The 24,372-nt window shown below is 42.8% G+C and overlaps 8 protein-coding genes across 8 annotated transcripts; 3 read left to right on the top strand and 5 right to left on the bottom strand.

The window, feature by feature from the left end:
• Positions 1-6,921: 6,921 nt before the first annotated feature.
• PAA1 (Paa1p) lies at positions 6,922-7,614 on the top strand (the record flags this gene model as incomplete). The annotated part of the gene is made up of 1 exon (XM_018878415.1): positions 6,922-7,614. One exon carries the CDS (start codon positions 6,922-6,924, stop codon positions 7,612-7,614), a length of 693 nt encoding a protein of 230 aa, XP_018735721.1.
• Positions 7,615-7,996: 382 nt separating this feature from the next.
• BAS1 (Bas1p) lies at positions 7,997-9,790 on the bottom strand (the record flags this gene model as incomplete). The annotated part of the gene is made up of 1 exon (XM_018878414.1): positions 7,997-9,790. One exon carries the CDS (start codon positions 9,788-9,790, stop codon positions 7,997-7,999), a length of 1,794 nt encoding a protein of 597 aa, XP_018735720.1.
• A 1,008-nt stretch (positions 9,791-10,798) lies between these two features.
• On the bottom strand, positions 10,799-11,323 carry AWJ20_1524 (uncharacterized protein; the record flags this gene model as incomplete). Its single annotated transcript, XM_018878413.1, has 1 exon — positions 10,799-11,323. The coding sequence occupies one exon, from the start codon at positions 11,321-11,323 to the stop codon at positions 10,799-10,801; it is 525 nt and encodes a 174-aa protein (XP_018735719.1).
• A 1,852-nt stretch (positions 11,324-13,175) lies between these two features.
• On the top strand, positions 13,176-15,182 carry GUT2 (glycerol-3-phosphate dehydrogenase; the record flags this gene model as incomplete). The annotated part of the gene is made up of 1 exon (XM_018878412.1): positions 13,176-15,182. The coding sequence occupies one exon, from the start codon at positions 13,176-13,178 to the stop codon at positions 15,180-15,182; it is 2,007 nt and encodes a 668-aa protein (XP_018735718.1).
• A 692-nt stretch (positions 15,183-15,874) lies between these two features.
• OCA6 (Oca6p) lies at positions 15,875-16,549 on the bottom strand (the record flags this gene model as incomplete). The annotated part of the gene is made up of 1 exon (XM_018878411.1): positions 15,875-16,549. One exon carries the CDS (start codon positions 16,547-16,549, stop codon positions 15,875-15,877), a length of 675 nt encoding a protein of 224 aa, XP_018735717.1.
• A 503-nt stretch (positions 16,550-17,052) lies between these two features.
• DOS2 (Dos2p) lies at positions 17,053-18,351 on the top strand (the record flags this gene model as incomplete). The annotated part of the gene is made up of 1 exon (XM_018878410.1): positions 17,053-18,351. The coding sequence occupies one exon, from the start codon at positions 17,053-17,055 to the stop codon at positions 18,349-18,351; it is 1,299 nt and encodes a 432-aa protein (XP_018735716.1).
• A 299-nt stretch (positions 18,352-18,650) lies between these two features.
• Positions 18,651-20,570, bottom strand: AWJ20_1520 (uncharacterized protein; the record flags this gene model as incomplete). The annotated part of the gene is made up of 1 exon (XM_018878409.1): positions 18,651-20,570. One exon carries the CDS (start codon positions 20,568-20,570, stop codon positions 18,651-18,653), a length of 1,920 nt encoding a protein of 639 aa, XP_018735715.1.
• Positions 20,571-20,714: 144 nt separating this feature from the next.
• Positions 20,715-23,414, bottom strand: SYT1 (Arf family guanine nucleotide exchange factor SYT1; the record flags this gene model as incomplete). The annotated part of the gene is made up of 1 exon (XM_018878407.1): positions 20,715-23,414. One exon carries the CDS (start codon positions 23,412-23,414, stop codon positions 20,715-20,717), a length of 2,700 nt encoding a protein of 899 aa, XP_018735714.1.
• Between the last annotated feature and the right edge of the window lie 958 nt (positions 23,415-24,372).

Here is a 24,372-nt window from a genome sequence, read left to right as displayed (position 1 = left end):
CGAAGTGGGTGCTGAAGTGAACCAAGTGGAGAAGGTGAGGAAACGCCACAAGACCAAGACTACCACGATAAGCAAAACGGAGTCAGCGGTCATAACTTCTACAAGTACAAGTATCGAAGATGTCAAAATCGAAGAGGTCAAAACGGAAATCAATGGTGTATTAACAGCAAATCAAAATGAAGAGTAAGTATGAATTCCGCATTGACACATCAATGTCTTCAGCAGCGAGCTTCGTATGGCAGAAAAATTTGCCATGAACAATTGAAACATCTTTCTCCAGTTGATTCGAGTTATATTTACAAAAGTAAACCCTGTGGATGAACCTGGAGGCTATTATTTTCTCCAGATGCGAATATATGCGCAAAAACTGTTGCAACTGTGGCTAACACCAATAGATATATCCCACCATTTGCCAAGGGGCTAGAATTCGTAATTGATATCGATCCTACTCTGAAGTCCATTATTGATAAGTCCCGATTTACTTCATTCTACACTAGTGGTGTTGCAGATGAGGGTTCACCAGAGTCACAATATCATGATAACACACAAACATGTTTTGCAGCACTAGGCCGGGGAATTATTGGTCAGCAAGTTTCAGGGGCAGCTGCCAGAGCCATTCTGGGTCGGTTCAAAGCAGCTTTTAGTAAGAAGCTGTTACCAGAAGTCGAGGGTCTTCAACCAGAGAAGTTTGCAACTAAAAAGGAATTCGACCAGAAAAAACGAGAGCTTGTGGAAAAAGGATTGAGATTGCCGTTTCCTGCACCACCGAAGGTATTAGAGGCTAGTAACGAAATGCTGCGTTTGGCGGGCCTGTCAAACCGCAAAGTGGAATATATGAAAGGACTTGCTGAAGCTTTTACCAATGGGACACTTTCAGAAGAGAAATTAAAGTCTCTCAGTGATGATGAGGTAGTGGATGCGATAGTCGACCTCAAAGGATTTGGTCGTAAGTACTCAGAAGTCTGACTTCCTGTTAGATCTTGCCTTCGATTTGCTGAATCAATTCTCCTGCGAAGCAGGAGCAACGGGGGTCTGGGACGAAGCCCCAACCATCGGAGGTGAATGCCGTCTTTATTCAAGAAACAATCTAACGATATAAGCTTGGTCTGCGGATATGTTCCTGCTTTTCACACTGAGAAGGATGGATGTGTTCTCTATCGGAGATTTAGGTGTGCAAAGAGGGTTCATGAACTATGTTTCGGAGAGACCCTGGTTGCAACAGGAGTTGAGAAGCGTGGACTGGAATCTGCCACTTCCTGGCACACACTCGCCAGGCAAGTCGAATAAGGCACAGAACAGAAAACCTGCCACTGTGAGCAAATCTGTGAAGAGTTTTGGGGGCTCAGCACCAGTACATAAACAGATGGAATGGGTGGCTAATAAATTCAAACCGTACCGATCTGTGTTTCAAATGATTCTTTGGAAGATGTCAGACATCAATCTTGACGTTCTAGAGAAGAAATAGAGAAACATAAGAAGAAAGGTGTAGTGTATATTAATACAATTTGAAGTTGCGTGTTTGGTTCCTTTACCAGCAAGTCGAATGCTAATTGGGTTTCTCCTTAGATAACGCAACATGTGATTTTACAGTTGTGTGAAGCTGCGAGACGTTCATCATATATTAAATACTATTTTCATACATTAGTCATTAGGCAGGACCGTTTCCCGGCACTATCATACAAATATTGCTTCCATTCAGCAGAATCTTGGGCAAATGGGTCTGTGTACCATCTTTGTTATATTCGGTGACGTCTTCTAGAACCATGTTCACGAAATCGTCGAATCCGACCAATGTGCCGCTGAATTCTGTATCAGTTAGTATCAAAGATATCGAGTATCCAGTACTTGGATTATCTTGTATCAAATCATCGTTTAAATATCTGAATTCGTGTAAACCGAGATATTGTCGCAACCAGACTCATCACAAATTAGCTGACATAGGCCCTCGGTGGCAGCATATCGCATTACATCACTTACCTTTGTCACCTTTCAAAACAACCCAGATCTTGGATCCAATGGACTTGTCAACCAACTCCAAAGGCAGTACCACTGGGACTATTGGGGCAGGAGGTGCTCCAGTACTAGTCGCGACGTCAGTCATATTTGTTATTAGAGGGTTCTACGATATTCACGGTCGGAAAAGTATAGTTAGAGTTTGACCCGCTTGAGTGCGCTTACAAACATTTTATGCATACACACAACCGTGAGTGGTTGACGGCAGGACCTGGTGATGCTGAAATGCAAAAGCTGTTGAGACAGATAATACAGAAAACTAGGAATCACATGACGTTAGCTGGAAAAGGCAGAGGCAGCAAAAAGTCTGTGAGTTATTCCTGCCTTTTGCAGCATCTTAAGATTGCACTTATAAGATTACGACCTGATAATGTTGATAACCAACTATTATAAGAGATGGTCAATGTCCCTGAAGTTTCACAACTAAAAAAAGTTAATAAACTAGTAGAAGTCTCTGTGACTGGCAACTATTTAGATCATAAACTTGTTTGATCTATTTATCCACTTTCACCTCTTTATAATAATATTATTTTATTCCTCTTCCTTTTTACGTCAGAAAACCTACAGAAAATCTATCTTACGCCAACCAAGCTTTTAAACCTATCTTCTTATCTACATTTTGATACGCATGAAAAGTTAGACAAAACACTAGGAAGGAAAAGAGATTTAATGGAAGAAATCAAATGGAGATTGAAACAAACCATAGGATAATAAGTTATAAAGACCAGTTTAGTTCACATTGAATACAGGAGATAGAAAGGAGTTTCGAGAGCCCCTTGAATTGCGACCCCCGCTATAATGTCGATAGGAACGGGAGAAATCGCGTCTCTCGAAGAGAGGCCTATTTATGATGGAAATAAAAACCCAGAAGTTATATTTGAATGGGTTGAGACGATAAAAGATTATTGGCTAGATTTTGGAGATAATGACAAAGAGCGATTTGCTGTTCTGGCCGGTTTACTAAAAGGCGAGGCAAAACGATGGTACAAATTATCTCCTTCATTTTCCAGTTTGGATGAGTTTGTCACTGCATATTTAGAACAATATTTACCGCCAAATTATGGACGAAAGCTTGTGGATCAATTTTTCGATTGTACACAGGGCACGAGGAGAGTGCTAACGTACTTTGTGGAATTCAAACAGCTGAGGAATCGATTACCTGCACAATTTATATCAGAGGCATGTGCTGTTCATATATTTATTCGAGGTTTACATCCTGCTATGAGAGAAAAAGTATATAATGGAGAGCCTGGGCACATATTGGCAGCTTTTAGCATAGCCGATAAATTGGATAGGGAGCATTTGGAATTGGTTAAGAAGCGAAAAGCAGAAGCAGAAGCTAAAGCAGAAGCTAGAAAAGCAGCTTTGGCCAAGACAAAGAAACCAGCTGCCACTAAGAAAACTATACAGCCCGCGAGAAATGGTTCCACAGAGCCATTAAAAAATACAGAAACAGGAGCTAAAAGCGCACGACTTCCACCCCAAAGTAATGAAGTTTCAAGACAGACAAGTAAAGGACCACAGCCACCAGCAAACCCAACTGCTATAGGAACCAAACAGGCTACTACCCGTCTTAGCCCGGGGGCAACTTCTGCTGGTTCTGAGGATAGTGCTGGTCCTGCTCCTGTTCCTGCGAACGGAAAAACCAAACCCGATAACAATGGTAAGATTACATCGGGTCCTACTCCTGGAACTGGGGCTGGTAAGAATAAAAAAGATATTGCTACTGCTAGTAATCCTAGTATTGCTAGTACTCCTAGTACTGCTAGTAATGCTAGTGCTGCTAATGCTACTCCTGCTATTGCTGCTGCTGCTGCTTCTGCTACCACTGCTACTGCTACTGCTGCTACTCCTTCTGCCACTGTTAATACTGCTATTGCTACTGCTTCTGCTCCTTCTGCTACTGGCGGAAATCTTACGAACAGCAATGGATCCAAGGCATCTGACAAGAATGCTGGAAAAGCGATTGGTGGAGCTAATAACACTGGTTTTCCTAACGGGAAAACCAACAATTTTGCAATTTTGGGTGCTAATGCAACAAAGGCAAACCCTGGTTCGGATTTGGAAAAGACAAACAATAGCAAAACCAGTACCAATAATGGAACGACTGTAACATCTACAAAAGGTGGAGCAGGCCCATGGACCAGTGCCAGTCCCCAGCCTAGTAATATTCAGAATGCTAGTAAGAACCGTGGAGATGGTAATGCACAATCCACTAAGTCAGATAATGACAAACGACAAATACCTGATCTATCAAATGTATCAAATGAAGATCGCGATAACATGGGTGCGGGACAGCAACCGGCTCAGGGAGGCCTTAGGTTCTTGAGTATTCGAAACCAGGCAAGTCAAAAATTCCACCCTAATGATGGCAGTCATTTCAATACTGTTAGACCGTCACAAGGCCAACGACCCGGCCTTCTGATCAATGGTCAAGAGACTCCTTCTGTAGGGCTAACTAGTCAACAAGAATTGTATCAAGAACATAGACAGTCTCAACAGGAGACACTTCAACAGCAACCACCGAGACAGCAGGTCCAACAGCATCAACAGCATCAACAGCATCAACAGCATCAACAGCACCAACAGCATCAACAGCATCAGCAGCATCAACAGCATCAACAACATCAACCAATACAACAGCAAAGACAAGACATAGAGATAGAACCATCAACGGTGGTAGAAAGACAAAGCATTTTTACTCATGGGCCAAATGGCAGTAGTGACGACCAAGTAATGACGGAAGAGAATGAGGGCCTATTTGTCACGAGCCCTGTTCTCAATCAACCCAATCATCAAGGAAGTATTTTTGATGGAGATCCGTTATTTAAAAGGCAACAACAATTAGTTCAAAGACATAATGGTAGCACCCCACATGATCACTTCGAATTGGATAGTAGCAACAAGGTCGACCAAGAGAAAGAAGTTAGGGAATTGAGTGGTGACTTTGGGCTTCAAATTAGAAGATTGCGACCAGATGAGAGACAAACCAATTTTGACGGTCGGAGTAATCAAGAGCAGTCTCAAGGTCATGACTACAAAGATAAAGAAAATAGTAAAGATACTAGAGGAGGACAACAGCAGTCGCGTGCACACTCTGCTAACTCAGAGACTAGTCAGGCGTGGGTTAATAACACTGAATCTGAGCAAAGACAAAATAGAAGCAGTTCAGGGGATATTGGTTTAGCCCTTGGCCCAGAAAGCGGTGGTCAAGGGAGAAGTCCTAGTAACCAGAGAAAGTTCACGGATTCCGGTAGTGGAAGTGAGAGACAAGGTCGTAGAGAAAATACGACTGAAGTAGATAATGATTCAGTCGGGACAGGTGCAGGCTCTAAGAGGGATTTCGTAACCTTTAAAAAGACTAGTGCCGAGAAACCCAAAGGCTTGCTTGGAAAACATAGGAACGAAGCAGAATCTGATCACCAGGAGACGTTGGTAAGGGATCCCAAGAATTTCTTTAACCGTATAGATAGAATACCTGGTCCTACACCTCGTCCACCGAAGAAAATTAAAACATACCGAGAACAACCAGTGCGTGGTCGCAATGCAAATTCAAACGACTATGATGGTTATAGCGATTATGACGATCATGAAACCGATAAACAAAAGGAAATAAGGAGGATAACGAATTTAACAAAGTTATCCCCTTCTGATAAGGAGTCAATGTTGAAACTTGGAATGTGTTTTAGATGCAGGAAGATAGGCCATATCAGCCGTGACTGTCCTTCAACCAAGATTTGAGCTGACAATCAGAGAAGGAAGAATACGTAATGCATGACACTGATCTTGATGGTGCATTTTCTGGTACTGAAACGGTACCCCATATATATTATGGATTGAGCTCTGGCCCAAGTACAGGCCGTCTGGCTACGAGGGAAAGGTTCGGATCTTAAGTTCCTCATATCATGGTAGTGATTACCCGATGTAGTAAACTATTCCCGGCTGCAGTGGACTCAAGGTAAGCTCGTTGAGCCTGCTAGCGTCAGAGACATTGTCTCTGACCCGCCTTTTCGTCCTGATCCAGGCGAAGATGTTGCGATTGTGGCCCATGATCTTTCCGTAGCTGTTTTAGCTGTTTTTATATATTGAGTCATAGTCTAAATAAATTGTTTGCTCACTCGTAACACCCAAAATGTCGTACGTATTCCTAAGTGCACGAAACCACTGGAAATTCTCGAAATTCATCTGAAACTAATGCTAAAAGACTGTGTCATAAGAACAGGTGCGAACATTATTTTTCAGCTACGGCCATATCCAGAGTAAAATAAGATTTCCCGTCCGATCAATCATATTCAAGCCTCTGAGAGCCTTGATCAGTAATGCCGTGGGAGACCAGGCGTGAACAGAAGGTGCTGTAGTTTTTTGCCAAGACTTTTTTGTTTGGCAAGTAATTTTATAGCACACACATAATTGCCGAGTAAAATTAGGAGTATATGCTGGCAAATATGAACTAGTCAGGATGGTGTGAAGACGTACTACTATCTTAGGAATTGTTGGGTTCTACGTTGCTTTTTAAGCAATCCAAAGAGTTTCAAAACATGGTTGCGGATAAATGCAAGGTGAAACTAGTGTGTCTCCACAAAAGTCTAAATAGCCGCGTAAGGCTAGATAATCCTTTTCCAAATGCAGGTATTGATTTGACGCAGACTCAATGTGCAAGTAAGACCACCCTCAAGAGTGTTTTAGTTGGGTTACCGCTTGGCTAAGCATTGATTTTTTGGAAAGAAAATTCCACAGCTTTTATTTTATTCCAACTGATTGCAAAGATATTGGAGATCGATTTTCGAGATTCTATTGTGTGGCTATATCGTGAAATTGCATTTTTGACCTTAGTTGTTTCAAATTCCTAGTAAGGACCAATTCCAAGTATCATTTGTCTTTGTTGATTTTCAAAATTGGAGTGAAATTATGACCTACGACCTTCCACCTCATGCAGTGATTAGGCCATTGGGTCTTAAAGACGTCGACGCATTCCTGACTTTGGAAGAGAGAGGATTTCCTCCTGAAGAAAGATGCTCCAAAGAAAAGTGCGAATACCGACTAAGGATTTGCCCAGAGCTGAGTTCTGGCGTTTTCATTCGTGAGTTCCATTCTGAAGAGAGCAATTCTGGAGCTAGGGACAATATTCATGATGGCCTACCTCCTTCAACTTCCAGCGTTTCATCTGAACGACTGATAGCACATATTCTAGCTACCAAGATGACTACCGATCATGTCACGGACGAAGCAATGGAACTACCTGATTTGGATCAATATGGTCGAGCTGTTGATCCCAAGGATTCACGTGGTCATCATGAGGAAGGACGCACTATTGGCATTCACTCTGTAGTTGTGGACCCTTCTTTCCAGGGAAAGTCCATTGGAACTATTCTCATTCGCGATTATATTCAGCGGATAACTACTCAACACATTGCTGACCGAATCGCACTTATTGCTCATGACCGACTGGTGCCATTCTATGAGAGACTTGGATTTGTTAATGATAGTGCGTCTCCAGTCAAGCTGGCTGGTGGTGGTTGGCGACACATGTGGGTTCCTCTCAGCCAAACTGATGATGACGAGGACGATTTAGAGGACGATGGCCTTTCTGGACCAGTATAAGATGTTTGTACTGTCTATCACTCGAAAAGCTTTTGCCTATCCACATCTGTATATATAGATATATACTAGTCATGTTATGTACCATTTATGAAACAGTTTACGTGTGATCACATGCTGCGAATTCGTCGAAGCTCATGCTTGTCCACATCCATAAAGATGTATGCTAGTGATGTTGTTTACATCTATTAAAAAAAAGGTTTAGATGTGATAATTTCATTCTGCCAGTTAAGATGAGACCCTGGTTTCCACCAGTTTCCTTTCCGGCAGAGCGGGAGCAACCGGGTCTCTCATAGAGCCGTAGAAGGCAGATGTAAGACAGAAAAGAATCCCATAATAAATAATAAATAAATAATAAACCCTTTCCAGTGAGACCTGTATAAGCTTACGAAGGATTGAAAGGAATGCCGTGGAACTCGTCCAGGTCGAAATCGAGGTCTGCCTCATCAAAGATAAAGTTGTCATTATCCATAACAGACAGATCCAGAAACGTGCCAGGGGTTGTGGCAGAGGGAGTCGGGGTGGTACCGCTACTCAGACCAATTGAAGTTGATGTTGTTGAAGCTCCAGGACCAACTCCAAGTAAAGTCTCCACTAATGGAGTAGATGTTGGGGGAGGAGGTGTAATCACAGGCGCTTGAGCTGCTTGTTGAGCATGTTTTGGTTGTTGCGGTGGTATTACAAGTTGATCCTGCTTTACTGGTGGCTGCTGGTTGTTGTAAGATACTCGCTGTTGGTCTTTGGTAGGAGCTGCCATATGAGGGGTTGTTCCGTAATGATAATGGTTGTGTTGGTGGATGACAATCTCTCTGCCAGACTTGGCAGCTAGTTCTACCAGAGCTTCTAGATCACGATAAAGAATGGATGGAGCATTCACCACATCTTGATCCCCAAGAGTATAAGTATATCTAGTGGTTACAGAAGTCGGTTGCATATTGTTGGAACTGTTGTTCTGATATCGAAACTGTGCAGCTTGTTGATTTTGTGGTGGTTGACTTGGTATAGTTTGTTGTGGATGCTGTAGCTGTTGTTGTTGGGTCTGTATTAATGGTTGTCGTGACATGTGTTGCTGCTGAGGCTGTTGCTGTCGTGACTGGGGTGTAGATAACCCATGAATAAGAGATGCTTGCAGAGCTGGTAGTCGTTGTGGTGGCTGCGATATGTTCTGAGTCAGGCCAGGTATACCGTCAGGCCCATTTTCTTGATAAAGTAGACCGTTGGCTTGCTGCTGTTGAAACGGGTTCCCTTGGTTTACTTGGGGTTGAGCCTGTTGAATAACTGAGCTAGAGTTATTTAGTGATAGGGATGTATTCGAAGTTGTGATGCTGTTTCCTGATGTGGAACTTGCTGGGCTGCTTCCATTAGACATAATCACATCAGAGTCATCACCGTCTCCAAGACCTGACTGCTGCTGCCGCGAAGAATAGAACATCTGTAACTGTTGAGCATCTTGCTCTGCGCCATCTTCAAGACTCTCAAGACTCTCATTATGACCTTCTGCAAGAGAATCGAGCTTTGATTTTGACTTTGCTTTGGCATTTGCTCGTACACTAGGCGCAGTCAGTTTTCTCCACCGATTTCTACATGTCAAACCAGTTCTACCGTCTATAACATTTGAAATAGTTCTCCATTTCGTACCATGTTTCTGAACAAGTTCTAGCAACTTCGCATCTTCTTCAGCTGACCATGGTCGTAGTCTATCCGATATCCTTGGATCCAGAACATCATTATATCTTTTTGAACACTGGTCATCAGTTCGGCCAGGAATCAACTGTGCAATGCGATGCCATACTGGGCCCATTTTCTTATAAGCTTCTACCAGTACCTTGTCTTCATGTTCGGTCCAACGACCGCGCTTGAGTTTTGGATCTAACGAATGAAACCACCTCTTGCGACAATCCTTATTGCTTCTACCCTCAAAATTTGAACTGATCTTATCCCAGTGACCATTTTTACCACACTGGTCTCCCCAGTGGGACACGAGAAGTCGTAGTTTCTCATCCTCCGCACTTGTCCATACTCTTCGTGAGCGGTATTTTCTTTCAGATGACTGATCCAAATTTGAAGTGCTCATATCACCACCGGTACCAGACTGAATATTGATATCTGTCGACTCAGGTTTCAGCTCAGAGCTACCCCCTTCTGAGAGAGGGATTGGCATCTTATCTTGACCATTCATGACCGCAATGGTCATCAAAAGTGCAAATTAATAAATAGAACGTCAACCAGATAAAACTGTTAGGCTGAAGAATGACAGTGGTAAACAAAAGACAACTTCTAGCTTGGACTTGGATGGAACTCGGCTATAAAATATCTGTCCACTACAAATCAAATGCAACAAAAATCCTTGAACTGAACCAAACTTCTGCCGTGTAGCCTCTCCTGTCAAAACTTGATAGATCTGCCTCTCGCGACCACTATGCGATAGAATACCACTTGTTATATCCTTGTCACACCAGCAAACTATTTGTTTATAGTTTAAAATCCTTTCAAGCTTTGATTCCAAAAACAGTCATGGTCCCTGTCAAGACTCGACCTGAACCTATCTTTGCATGGAACGGCTTTTACAACTTCCGTTCTATATTAACGATATTTACATAACCGCTGATATTCTGCATTGGCGCGCTGCTTATAGGCTGCGGCTACAGAAGTATGTAGCAGAAGGTTTCGGTTCATATCCAATCTGAGACAGACGTTGTCGTTCAAGACTGTCAGTATCTCCCTCAGAAGGGGTAGGGCTTTGCTTCCACAGGTCTTTCATGCTCAACCTAGCGAGTTCATTGACTTGGACATTCACCGTAGCGTCTATAATGGGAATTTTATTTTATTAATAAGCTTCAAGAAAGAGGATGGGGTAATTATCAATTAATAATAAATAAATTAATCTATAAATGTGAAAAGTATAAAAAAATAATGTGATCATTAACTCTGATAAAATTGTGTAAACCATGTACCCCTGAAAAACATGGTGTGCTTGCCTTGATGCCTAGATATTCGACTACTGTAGTACATTTGACAATGGTTTCCTTCTTTTTTCGTAGGAAGAAGTCTTAGCCAATTTTTCTTGAATTGGATAATACCTGGCCAAGATATGCTGCTATTCACGTGTAAATACCTCCTCCATAGTGAACGAATAATCGGTTTCTAACTTCTCGGAGAAAATGACCGTCTGCCTGATAAGATCAGCCTATAACTTGGATAATCTCTTGCTGACCTGTTTGACCTTGTCATGGGTGCCAGTGGCATATATCTTGCCGCTAGCGTCGTGGAATCGACATGAAGTATGAGTGAATCTACTTGTAGATGACTCTAAACGAACCTCACAGAATAGCTCAATTCCTATAGGAATGGCAGATAAATATTGTGTAGAAATGTGTCGAGAGAGACCAAACTCTTGAATCGCTTGGCCAACCACAAGGGCATAGTCGTCTTCTTCAAAGTCCTTCCAGTATTTTTCATGTGCGATAAAGGCATAAGTTGTAATATAATCCAGTAGAGTAGCAGTACAACCACCATGAACAATACCATAATTGTTCTGCATCCATGGTTGAGTAGGAACTGATAGTGTGACTACTTGAGTTCCGTTATCATTTCTGACATGAGTGAACTTCATCAGCTTAACAATTTGAATGCCGAATCCTTCTCCCTCGGGAAAATTATCCTTGACGAGCTGTAGCACTTTATTACAATTCTCTGGAGTAATGACTGACATTATAACTTGTGCAATATTATTATAACCAAATATTAATTTTCATAAACAAACTGTGAAATAAACTAATACTTCAAGCACATGGACCCAATCCCAAATATTTATATAAATCAGCGGCCAGATCAGACCCCGGCCCATGAAATATGCAGCCTTGGATCACCATACCTCGGCACACGCACTAGGGATGCCGATATGCTCTGTGATGCCGGACAAATTTCCTGCCCGTTTAAGCGGGCTAGAAGTTCATGTGAACAAAGTGGACTTACCTCAGACAAAATTAGGGCTCCGCGGGAAATCCGTTATTTTACTTTGTGGGAACTGATAAGCCACGGTTGAACTTAGAGTGCATCCCGGAGCTAACACAAATCTAGATCACATGAGTAAACCACTGCGGAGTAACTAAAATAAGTTCCTAATTAAATGCCCATATATTTATCATTTTAAGCTTAAGTGCACGGGTTTAACAAATATACTAACGCATTAGTGGAGGTGCTGACATATTAAAGCTACCATCCACAAATATCAGGGATAATTTTGGGAACTTCATGAAACAGCTCCCGACCACTGTTGGTATAACCATATAACTAATTCATATTCTAAGTAATGTAGTATAGAGGCTATGTGCCTATGAGCCTATGAGCATATGAGCATATGAGCATATGAGCATATGTATATCCCCGTACAAATTCCTCCATCTGTGTGATTTATGTAATATAACTAATATCACGTACCCCAGCAGACTAAACCTGTTTACATCACACTACTGTTCTCTGCAAATTATATTTCCAATGCACAGTGTCTCACATGGTACGGATTAAATAATTTTTCCGACGGAAAAACTCACTTGCTCGCACAGCAGCGTTCGAAAGCAAGCAGCGAGCCTTTTATCCATAGAGTGGTTGCTGCAGTTGTACATATGAATGATTGCACCTGTGCTTGTTCCTTTCTCAATTACTACTATGACTCCAATAATATGTAATAACCCATTATCCCCTGGTTATTTACCTACACTTGCTACTCTTGAAACTTGTCTATATTGCCCTTGCTATCTATTTCTATAAATACACAATACCTAACATCTACGGAACGACTACTCGTTAAGAAACCTTCCTGTTGATCTCATCGTCCTCTCCCAACTTGGCAAACCAATTCATCAATCAATCATATGCTACTACACGAAGGAGAAGAAGATTTAACTTTCAAGTGGAATTTACTCCTATGAAGAGTGGTCCAATTTCTCTTCTTCGCCGTCTACACCACATTATAACTGGCAGACTAATTCATCAGCGCCATTTCTGTTTATCTCCCCCACGAACTTGTCCTTTATCTGACCAGAACTCTCGCAGGAAGCATAGCCCCCACGAACTCTTCCCCCACGTTGCTTCTACACCTGTATATAACCGTTTCATACACGCCAAGACCTAACCCACAGCTAATGAAAAGCGAGTCCCAAGCACACACCCAGTTGTGATATATATAAAGGCTGTGACGACTGTTCCGGTTATTTTTCCTGATCAGTTAAATTTTTGGCTCCAATTTAATCTGGAAATTTATTGTGGCTTGGTTTGGTTTTGATAGATAGCTTAATTTTACTCTCGGCAGCTAATAACCTTTTGGCCATTAAAACGGACTACTTTTGTGCTACCAAAACGTGTGCCTACTATTGAGTCAGATTTATCCTTAGTGCATATTTCCGTATCTCTCCAGTTATTGAGTGACGCGGATAAACCTTTTCAAAAACTTGCAATCTATAATCTCGGTCTATCATTACACCAGACTCTGAATTTTTTTGATATTCGATTCCTTTTTCAGTTATTTATTGCTAATTTTTGGTTCATTTATTATCATCTAAATCATGTCTAGCACGATTGCCTTGAAAACAGGTGTAAGATTGGTTTCCAGATCTGCTTTTAGGTCTGGTGCTGTCAGGACTCTCAATCGTGGCATTGGATCTCGTTCTTTTTCTAGTACCAAGTCTAGCAGAAACAGTTCAAATTCTGGTTCCAACACTGCTGAAAATGCTGGATCTAATATTTTTCAATTAGCAGCTCTTACTGCTTCTTCGGTTACTTTGGGTGCTTCTATTTTCTACTTTCTGTTCGCCGACGAGGATTCTACGAGAAACGAGGACCACGATGATGGAGCATACAAACCATTTGTTCCTGCCCCTCAATCGGTTCCTAGATCTAGAGACGAGATCTTGAAATCTCTTAAAAATACTGAGAACTACGACATTATTATTATTGGTGGAGGTGCAACCGGTGCTGGTGTTGCTCTTGATGCCATTACTAGAGGTCTCAAGGTAGCCCTTGTTGAAAGAGATGATTATGCTTCATGTACTTCATCAAGATCAACTAAACTTATCCATGGTGGTGTCCGTTACCTCGAAAAGGCTGTTTGGCACGCTGATTACGAGCAATACAAACTTGTGAAAGAAGCTCTTCACGAGCGTAAGGTGTTCCTGGACATGGCTCCCCATCTTTCTTTTCCTTTGCCAATCATGATTCCTCTTTATAAATGGTGGCAGATGCCTTACTACTGGGTAGGTGTCAAATGTTACGATTTACTTGCAGGAAAACGTAATCTCGAGTCTTCATACGTTTTGACCAGAGGTAAAGCTTTAGAAGTTTTCCCCATGTTGAATGATGATAAATTGAAGGGCGCTGTAGTTTATTACGATGGATCTCATAATGATTCAAGAACAAATGTGTCTGTGGCCTTGACTGCTCAAGAGCTCGGTGCTGATGTCATTAACCACGTTGAAGTTACTGGTTTGAAGAAGGATGCCAATGGTAAACTCATTGGTATTGAGGCTCGTGATTTGGCTTCAGAGACTCCTGAGACCTTTTCTGTTTCTGGAAAGTCTGTAGTTAATGCTACTGGTCCTTTCAGTGACACCATCCGTAAATTCGACAACCAAAAAGTTCCCGAGATCGTCGTTCCTTCTTCTGGTATTCACATCGTATTGCCCGGTTGGTACTCCCCCAAGAATATGGGTCTTCTTGATCCTGCTACTTCAGATGGTAGAGTTATTTTCTTCCTTCCTTGGCAAGGCTCTACCATTGCTGGTACTACTGATGCTCCTTGTGAAGTCGAACGTAATCCCATTCCTTCAGAGAAAGATATCAACTTTGTTCTCAAGGAAGTCAAGCATTATATTGATGGTAAGATCGATGTTCGAAGAGACGATGTTCAGGCCGCTTGGTCTGGTGTTCGTCCTCTTGTGATGGATCCTGCCAAGATGGGTGAAGGTACTCAGGGTGTAGTGAGAAACCATCTTGTCACTTTATCTGATTCTGGCTTGGTGACTATTGCTGGTGGTAAATGGACAACCTTTAGACAGATGGCTCAAGAGACTGTTGACACATGCATTGAACAATTCAATCTTAGTCCAGTCACTGCCACTAGTCAAACCGAGAAAGTCAAACTCGTCGGTGGTGAAGGCTGGACTCCTCTTCGTTACATTGACTTGATCCAAAAGTATAACTTAGAACCAGAAGTTGCTCAACACCTTTCTGAAAACTACGGAACTAGAGCATTTACTGTTGCTGAGCTGTGTACTCCCAGCTCCAGTCCTAACCATCCTCGCGGCAAGCGCATTGTTCCCTCTTATCCATTTATTGATGGTGAACTTTTGTACGCTATGAGATATGAGTACGCTACAACCGCTGTTGATTTCCTGGCCAGAAGAACTAGATTAGCATTTTTGAACTCGACTGCTGCCTTTGAAGCCCTTCCATCAGTCATCGATGTCATGGCCAAGGAACTTAATTGGTCCAAGACTAGAAAAGATCAAGAATATGAACAAAGCGTCGAGTTCTTGAAGGGTATGGGATTAAGACAGGAGTCAGACAAGAACTAGGGTGTTACAAACACCGCACGCACTAATGATGTATGATTTATAAAAGTTAGGCATAATATGTAATAATACACACAATAGAGGACCATAAACCCGCTAGCACCAAAATTCAAGTGTGTTGACCAAGTGCTAACCAAGTGCTAACCAAGTGCAAGCCAAGTAAGTTTCAACTCTAGTTTTCGGTAAATAGGGCCAAAACTTATAATAAAAGCGATAAAACGATGTCGGCTAATAGTCAGATGGCAGTTGTTCCTGCCCAAACCTGGACAAGCAAACTGTATTTACTGGATTGGACAGTCATTCCTGACAAGTCTAATGTACCTTTTAATAACAGAAAGATCAAATGCATAGTCAATAATATAAGTGACAATGCACCCAGACAGAGGTTGTGGAAGTTGAGAAAGCTCCAGAGGTTGATTTGCAATTGCTTAAACTATTAATTTTTTGACTATGATCTGGCACTTGATCGAGATCTTTCAAGCAATTCTCGACCCATATGTTCCGTTCCGTTTCATAACCTATTGATTGCATTTGACTATGATCTGGCACTTGATCGATATCTTTCAAGCAATCCTCGACCCATATGTTCCATTTCATAACCTATTAATTGTATGCTCTCCTACTCATCTTTTAGTGCCCCTCTTTCGTCCCCAGGTCTTAATTTCTCTATTTCGACCCGTTCTCTAAATCAAGTCTCATTGAACTGGCTCACTTGATTCTGGAGCTTCATTCGCTTCTTTGTACTCTTTTTGCTCTTTTGGGGTTTCACTGATCTTTAAAGTTGGATGATTACGAACAACACCTGTTTTTGATAATCCCTTCCACATCCACGGAACCGTGGATGGTGGCACGGAAATCTCTGCCCGGAACTTTTCTATAAAGCCCTCATCCGCAGCTTCTAGCTCAGAGTATCGTAAAAATTCCTCTGCAATGGATGCCATGGACCAGAAACTAAGTTTACGAAGACATGCAATGACCAGACAAGTAACTTGAGATCCATTCAGACAATGTATATACATTGGAGCTACGTCAGCGTTGATCATGAGCTCGACAGCTTGCTGTGCTACATCATGTTGGACCGGGACACCTCTTTTCTTTTTAGACTTTGACTTAGCCTCTCCACATTCGATATGAATCAACTTGATAGAATTTTCATTTGCAAATTGAATAACTTCTGGGATTTGCAAAGGTTCTGGTGTCAACGAAACGATACTCTTCAAACCTAGCCGTTTAAGAAACTCGACACTATGAGGTTGGGGGTAGCTTCCACGATATAAATTTGGTTGAACTAGACCAAACCGCAGTGGTGCAATTATCCTCTTTTCCCTCAAGCCTTCATTTTCTTTGACAGTTGTGATGGAGGTAGTCATATTAGATGTACCAATGCAGTGGATAGTGAATAAATCACTGTTTCTAATCACACATAATTTATCTGCCTATATTCCATCTCATAACCGCACGATATTGTTCTTGTAGGGCTATCTATGCAGGGTCCAGCTAGTATCAACTCATCTCAGGCTATTTTACACCGCAGTTTGAAGCTCTAACTCGTTTCACTTATGTTTCATAGACCATTTCCTTTGCCGCTCAATTTTTAATGTATAACAATAATGATGACGCTACCATGAACATAATTAAGTTTCAGTGTGGAACACTCACTTGCATACCCGACCAGAGTATATACATATATTTATATAGATAGATGAACGCGGCTGTTAGTGACCTCTTGATATCATGACGATCGATAGCATCCTTCTCCACAGTCGTTCTACTTTCTGTGTTTGGCATTTGCTATCCGCTACACAAAATTTCCAACAAGAGAAATCTATCGTGACTGTGTCTCTCATTTGTGCTTAGATAAATTCAGATTATCATGGATTTCGTCTATGATAAGCTCCAGGTTGCAGCTGATACCCCTGGTACTGCTATTGGTGATGTTGAAGGCACATCTGGTGATTCTACTACAACTGTCTCAGATCAGACTCAACAATCAAACACCCATGAACGCAAGCAGTCGTCTTCTATCGATATTGCAGCAGACAAGCTTGAAACTGGGATTGAGAATGCTTATACTCGACTATCGAATGCTGCTACAAATACAAATTGGAGCTCACTATGGGCGACAGTGAAGAAACAAGGAGAAAACGCTCTTAAGGAGACTACCAAGGATATCAATGCCTTTAGAAAGGAGGTTGGAAGTCTACTTGCCAATCAGGATGCCCAGAACCCTGGTTCTAATACTGGTAGTGGAGATGCATCTGATCTGTCTTCTTCTCAGGAGACAGTAGTCAAGAAGACTCCTACATCGGCTTCTCCAGTAGATAGTAAACCCTCGTCATCTACCATGCTCTCTGAATTGACTAAACGTGCTCAAATCTACATTGATACTCTCGATAGAGATTTGGAGAAAATTGAAAATGCTGCTGGTTCCTACGTAGGCAAAATTGGTAAGGATGTCAAATCATTTCTTAAAGATGCCGTTACTGTTGATGCACCAGGAGTCCTACGAGGAGATGACGATTCTGATAGCGGAGAAGATGCGCCTGCAGAAATTCTGTTTGATGTTCCCGAAGCTATTCGTACCCAGATCTATTCCACTCGACTGGACGCGCAATTACATGCTCTACACACATCTACTCAGCCATTCCTAACAACCACTACCGAACCCGACTACGAGTCTTTTGCTAAAGAATTCAATATCGACACACATACTGAGATTATTGCTGAAGATCTAGATAAGTACAAGCCGTTGCGAACACTTATGGAGTCTTTGGTGCCCGAAAAAGTCAGTTATAACGAGTTTTGGGCGAAGTATTATTATATGAGAAAGCAGATTCAAGACCAAGAACTAAGACGGAAGATCCTTGTTCAAAAGGCCTCAGAACAAGCTGGTGATGAAAAGGATATTTCTTGGGAAGATGACGAAGAAGACGAGGACGACAGCGAAGCTATTGGTGGTGTATCTAAAGGAAAAGAACCCAAGAACTCCAAAGCTCCTGCAGCCGCAGTTTCCAATTCTACCTCTACCAGATCGTCTACAGATGGCAGCTATGATCTGGTCTCTAAGACCAACTCTACTGTAGACTTGTCAACGACCGAATCTAAACCAGCATCCACCAGTAAGGCAATTGACGAGAAAGACGATGAGGAAGAAGAGGATGACTGGGAGTAATTAAACCACAGATGTCTCCCAGTATATAATTCAATGGTATTGTGAAATGATGACGCTAGAAATGGGGTTACCTCCGGCGGCTGGGGCTCTGCTCCAGACCCCCTAGCTCCTGCTTCGCAGGAGTTTGTCCGGACCCTTGTCAAAACGACTCCAGCGCAGCGAGAGGAGCAACCAGGGTCTGGGGCAGAGCTCCAGCCCACGGAGGCAGACCCCCTGGTCGAGAAAATTGAATAATCATAAAAAGGTCGTTAATGAAATAATGCAAATACATAAATAAATGGATAGACTTCTTCAGTGTCTCAAGAAAGAGACGATAGCGCTGAATGAAGAGAAGGCGATGGCTCCAGCTCATTGATGGAGGTGCCTACTGAACTGCTGCGTTCGTAATTTACACTCTGAGAAGTGGTTCTATTGTGGTTCGGAGTTGCAGCAAATTCGGGGTTTACTTCTACGACTGAGAATTTCTTACCCAGAAGTGTGAAATCATTTGTCTTACGAATCAACGACACGCTACGCTGATTACCGCTCTCTTTAGCCGGTGGTGCCTCACTGTTGTTGTTGTTTTTGTCCTCCCGTCTTGGTGAAGAACTTCTAGATCTTTTGGGAATGGTCAATTTATCCTTGAGCTTGTCAACTGAACTCGTAGAATCAGTACTTTTCTTAATGGTGGAAATGATTTCAAGGCTGTCACTAATACTGTCGTTATCTGCCGACACTGTCTGAAATATAAATGACGAGTCAGAGCTACGTCTGGCTTGACCATCAGTACTAGTGCTAGTAGGTGGTAGTAATTCGACGGTTGGAAGCTCCTCGGTTGACTTGCTGACATCTTTATTGTCGCCCGTAGTACCTTCTCCGTCCTCAACAACAGGACCCAACTCTGCCTGTTCAGGCTCTGATCTGGACTCGTCAGCATTGTCGGTTGACTCTTCCTCAGGACCAGACTTATCGGACTCTGAAGGACTTTCAATCTTGTCTTCTGTGCCTGCTTCTAAGTTTACATCGTCAACTTCTTCACCATTGTCGTTATCTAGCTCATCAATGTCAATTCCCAGTTCCATGCAGAAGTCAGTTTCAACTTGAAGCTCCAGTTCAAACAAACTATGGTAACATTGTAGTCTCTTTCTATTGATAAGACTAGTGTCCAGTCGTTTGATCAATAGTCTAGCTGCTGCCGTTACCGATTCCCTAGTTCTAGGTTGAATAGGAGCCAGTAGTTTCAAATGACGGCCGGTTCTAACATCTGCTTCAAGCTCTTTTTCCTTTTCGGCGAGAACTTTGACAATTTTACTGATTTTGCGTTTAACAGCAATCACTCGTTCGCGATGTTTTTGAGAAGCGAAAACTTCCAAAGAAGCATCATCATCTGCCCTAACAGCAGTAGCTTCATCTATTGTATCAGTAGTGAAGGTTTTTTCATCATTCACATCTGCAGATGATCTTCCGTTACTGGTTACGTTAGCTAGTTCTGTCAAAGATGAACCCGATGGCTGACTCTGGTGTCGTCGGTGCTTCAAATCAGTGTGAGAGTTACTGATCCCGTGGATGCCAATGTGATATGTGTTAAAGGACGATGCATAGTTGATCTTCAAAATCCAGTCATTCATTTCAGATTTGGATTCAGCTGCAAACCAGTCTTTCGTCTCTGCAGAAGATCCAGATCCAACAAAGAATGAATGCTTTTGACGATCAGAGAGGTAGCTAGTTAAAGCCACCATGTTTTTGGTTGACACTACAACGCTAGGGTGAAACCCATCGATTGGAACTCTGATAATGCTGGTTCCCAACGTGTGCGAATCAACAGCTGACGTTTGAGAGGCTGTTTCTTGCTTGATCAAAACTGACTTGATCCACCCAACATCCTTGAATAGATAGAGCTGCGAGGCCGTGAGAATAGCACCCCACTCTTTCCATACTTTTGTCGAATAAAGTCCAAGTTTGGATGATTCTTCCAGGCGGTAGATAATACCCACTTTGACAGTTTTTATGTCAACAATACCAGGGTCAGTCAGTACAAACTCCTCAGGTGCTGACCTGTCAATGAATGCTTCGGGTCTAGACCGTTCAGATACAAGCTGAATATACGAACCATGCACAAACTGATGACGCAAATCGAGAAACTCCTCTTTTGTGCCGAGTCTCACAAATCCATACTTGTCGCTCAGATCCAGTTGCTCCAAGAATTTGGGTCTCAAGCTGTTGAGTCGGTTATCCAACATCAGTGTGTATGGATCCACAAGATCTTTCGCGTTCCTGAATGAGGCATTTCGTCTGCTCCAAGATCTTGTAGAAAGAGACACCTCTTCGTCAGTGTGAATAAATGGAGTGTATGTGATGTTATCGTAAAAACACTAGAATGCAAGTTAGTATTGTTTTGGGAGTAGTAAAGCATCTTTGCCCAACAATGGGACGCATGTGACACTTACCTCTAGAACTACGTCTGGGACATCGTCAGAGCGTGTGTTGTTGACGTATTCATTCTTGGCCATCTTGTGTCGATTATTCTTGTTGAAAAAGTCTGTATGTAGGATGACAAGCGAGAATACCACAAAATAAGTTGTTTCGCGATCGACGTAAACATCGGGATTGTTTTTGTGATAGGTCGTGGCAAACGCTTCAAGTACTCTATCGATTTGCTGTGTTTCTTTTGGCAAACGAAAATGCATCAGGAACTTGCGGAGTGCCATATCAAGAGGCTCGCCAGCAAATGATTCGTTGTCAATGCACAACTGTAAAACTTCTCGATGAAACGGTTGATCGGATTGGGAGAGCACCGCCACTAATGATGTACCAAGTGTAGTGGTTTCTTTCAACCGTACCAGATATACCTCTGGAGATTCAAGCTCGTTGTCCACAATATGACGCTCAGGCAGACGTTCTTCAGCAGCTGTGCTAAATGAAAAAGATGGACGTGGGCTAGGAGATGACTTTTTGTTAAATGGAATACTCGACTCACTCTCGGATCTTAATTTTCCGGTTAAAAGTGAGCCAAACGAAGGACGGGGAAGAAAGCTGCTTGTATTGGAAGACCCGTGACTACTAGCCGACATGGCCTTGTACTCATTAGAGACAGATCCAACTGTCTTACTTCTGGGACGACTTTTAGGTGAAAATTCGCTATCAACAACTGTGGCTAAACCAGAGTCACTGCTAGTTGGCGAATTTTGATTCTGGCTATTGTCGATAACCTCTTGACTTGAAAGCGATCTCATCAATGGAACTCGCTTTGGTTTAAGAGTAGTATCTCCTGAAGGCGTTTCGGAATTGGTACTAGTAGATAAGGATGCAAAATCTATAGTCTCGCCTGAATCAGTACTCGATAAGACTCCAGCTTGCCACGGTGGTGAGTCCGATGTATAAGTTGACGACACAGGAGTATGTGGAGGTGGTGCCATGCTAGCGTTATTACTCCAGCCAGTCCTTGAACTTGAAGTTGATGCTGTGGTTGGTGTTAACGATGTTGATGTTTGAGCAACCGACGAATCGGTTGGACTGGCGCTGCCAAAGGGGAGGTCGTTATCAGGGAAGATCATCGAAAAGGTCTTGCGCCTCAACCTTTCTTTAAACGATGGTGGGGCTCCAAGGTTCGGCGCTCCAAAGCCTGAATACGAGCGTGATTTGTCAGAGGAATTTGAAGGTTTTGATGCATGTTGGATTGAGTTGTTATTGCTTGGTTCGCCAGATACAGATACCATAGCCCTTGGTCCTGGCTGAAGAGTGGACGTAGAACTCAGGTCTGGAATGCTTTTCGAATAAAGACTGTTAAATGTCACTTTTTGGATAGCATTTTCGGGTAAATCTTCAAGCTGTTGATGTTCACGGGGTGACGATGAAGTGGTAGGATGCTCTGGATTTTCAAGTGTAATGGCTGGGATCATCAGATCGGATGTAGTTGCAGATGCAAGAGGGCTGTTTATTCTGCTGCTACTCCGACTAGAGCTCCTATTAGCCTCAACAGGACTGATAGGAGAAACCCCTGCTGCAGATAATCTTGGAGACAAAATAACAATCGACGAGGTTCTAGAATGTGGAGATGACTGCTGCTGGGTACCGTGGAGTTCACTACTCGGAAAAGTAGGAGACTGAAGGGTACTCAGAGGCAGTAATGGAGGTGATCTTACACCGGTGGTACTGGTATCTGTTGAACGAACTGATTGGAAAGTGCTAGCTCGAGATCGTGTCATGGACGTCAACGGAGCCGAGCTAACCCCTGAATTGACATTATGACTGCTACCATTGTTGTTGTTTGAACCCATGACCATCCCAGTGACATCTCTCAAATCCTCAAACGATTGCCGTACTCTTGATAGAAGCGACACCACCGAAGACGAAGCTCCAGGTGTAGACCCAAAATTGGGTGAACTTCCAGGTCGACTGAGTGATGTCTGAGACAAAGTATTGTTATAAGAGTTTGGACTGGTGCCTGTACTTCCGGTCGAGTTCGGGATCAGGAAAGTGGCCTGCTGCTGCTGTTCCTGTTGTTGACGGTTGACATCAGCTCTTTCTATATCTAATTGTGATTGTGGCTGTGACGATGGGTCTTCTTTCTTGCCATTAATTCCTAAAGAAGCTTTCAAATCTCTTCTTCTAAACCCTGATTTACCGCTGGTGCTAGATGAACCCGCTCGCAGCAATGAGCTGGAATTCCTCTTTAGAAACGATTTTCTACTCGATTTCGACGATGACGAAGTTGAAGATGATGATGAGAATACTGATGCTAGTTTATGATGGACTCCACTAGTACTGGATGATGATGAAAACGATGATGACGACGCCATTCGGGTAGTACGACGGTCTCCTCGGCCGCCGCCACTGCTATCAGGCCTTTCATTGAATGCCATCGCACCCTCGCTAGCAGCGGGTTCTGTCAAACCACTAGTTTGCGAGTCTGTAGTCCCGGAATCTGTTCCTGGATCAAAACTACCACCAGCTCTATCTGGTGCTGGTGAAGAGGCCGGGGGGAGCATCTCATAGTGGTACCCAGCACCTGACGCTGGCACCGGTCCAGCTGACTGAGGCCCCTCCGCTTGAACCTTCTTTCGACGTAAGGAAATCGACGGCATGACGAATCAACCACACCAGGTTCCACTAGTATCTACGCCGTTAGTAGATTCGCTCTCAAACCTATAATTGGGAATTGAACTGTTCACAAAAATAGAAACCCATTCGAAATCAAAAAAAAAAAAGGAAAAATTAATCTATAACCCAAAAAAGATAAATTCAGAACCAAATAAATGCTGCTCTTTTGTTAGAACTCCTTAATCGTATACTTCTCTCATTGGCTTTCAAGAATCAACCGACCAGTCTTGCCTCCAGTGGCTGGCGCTTGCCTCAACCCCCTGGCTCCTATCTCTCCGCTCGAGTCGAATTTGTGGGTACAATAGCTACTCAATCAGTTGACCACTGGCTGATTCAAATAACCAATGGTTTATGAATTCTTCATCCAAAAACCAAGTCCTAACCCCCTGTTGTTCGGAAGAGTGGGCCATCAATCAGCCCAGCATCGTGCAATTATAGATCCGTCTTAAAAGAAATATTCAAGCCAATTGATCAAATATCAAGATTTATGACCCCGTATAAAACACTACTGATTCGTAATGTGGATGAATGCTGATCCAACTTCAAAAACCAGTCAAAATCCTCTGTCCATGTCAAGGACACCCCTCGACTTACGTTCTCTTTGGCCAATTTCAACCCCTGCTGCAAAACACTGAACAAAGAAACACCGTCTGGTACTACTGGCACTCAACAGTTCGAGTCCGGCTCTTCAATAACAGATCAATTAGTAAAGAACAGATCAAATCCAAAAATCTGTTGTCGCTGCTGCTGCCAGTGGTGTTGCTGCTTGGTGCTAATTTCGTCGGATACACCTGTGAACACGCTGACCCAGGAGATACATCGTCCACAGCCCTAACCTGCATCTAATTTCAGTGCCGCGTCGGAAGCCAATTCCCACTCCCTGAAAAGCTTCTGCTACCGCTTTCCCGCCTGAGAATTTGACTTTTGGTCTGTCAATTGCCA

This window comes from Sugiyamaella lignohabitans, chromosome A (genome assembly GCF_001640025.1).
Source record: "Sugiyamaella lignohabitans strain CBS 10342 chromosome A, complete sequence".
NCBI lineage: Eukaryota > Fungi > Ascomycota > Dipodascomycetes > Dipodascales > Trichomonascaceae > Sugiyamaella > Sugiyamaella lignohabitans.
The sequence above is the reverse complement of the archived record's forward strand: the minus strand, read 5'-3'. Positions and strand labels throughout refer to the sequence as shown.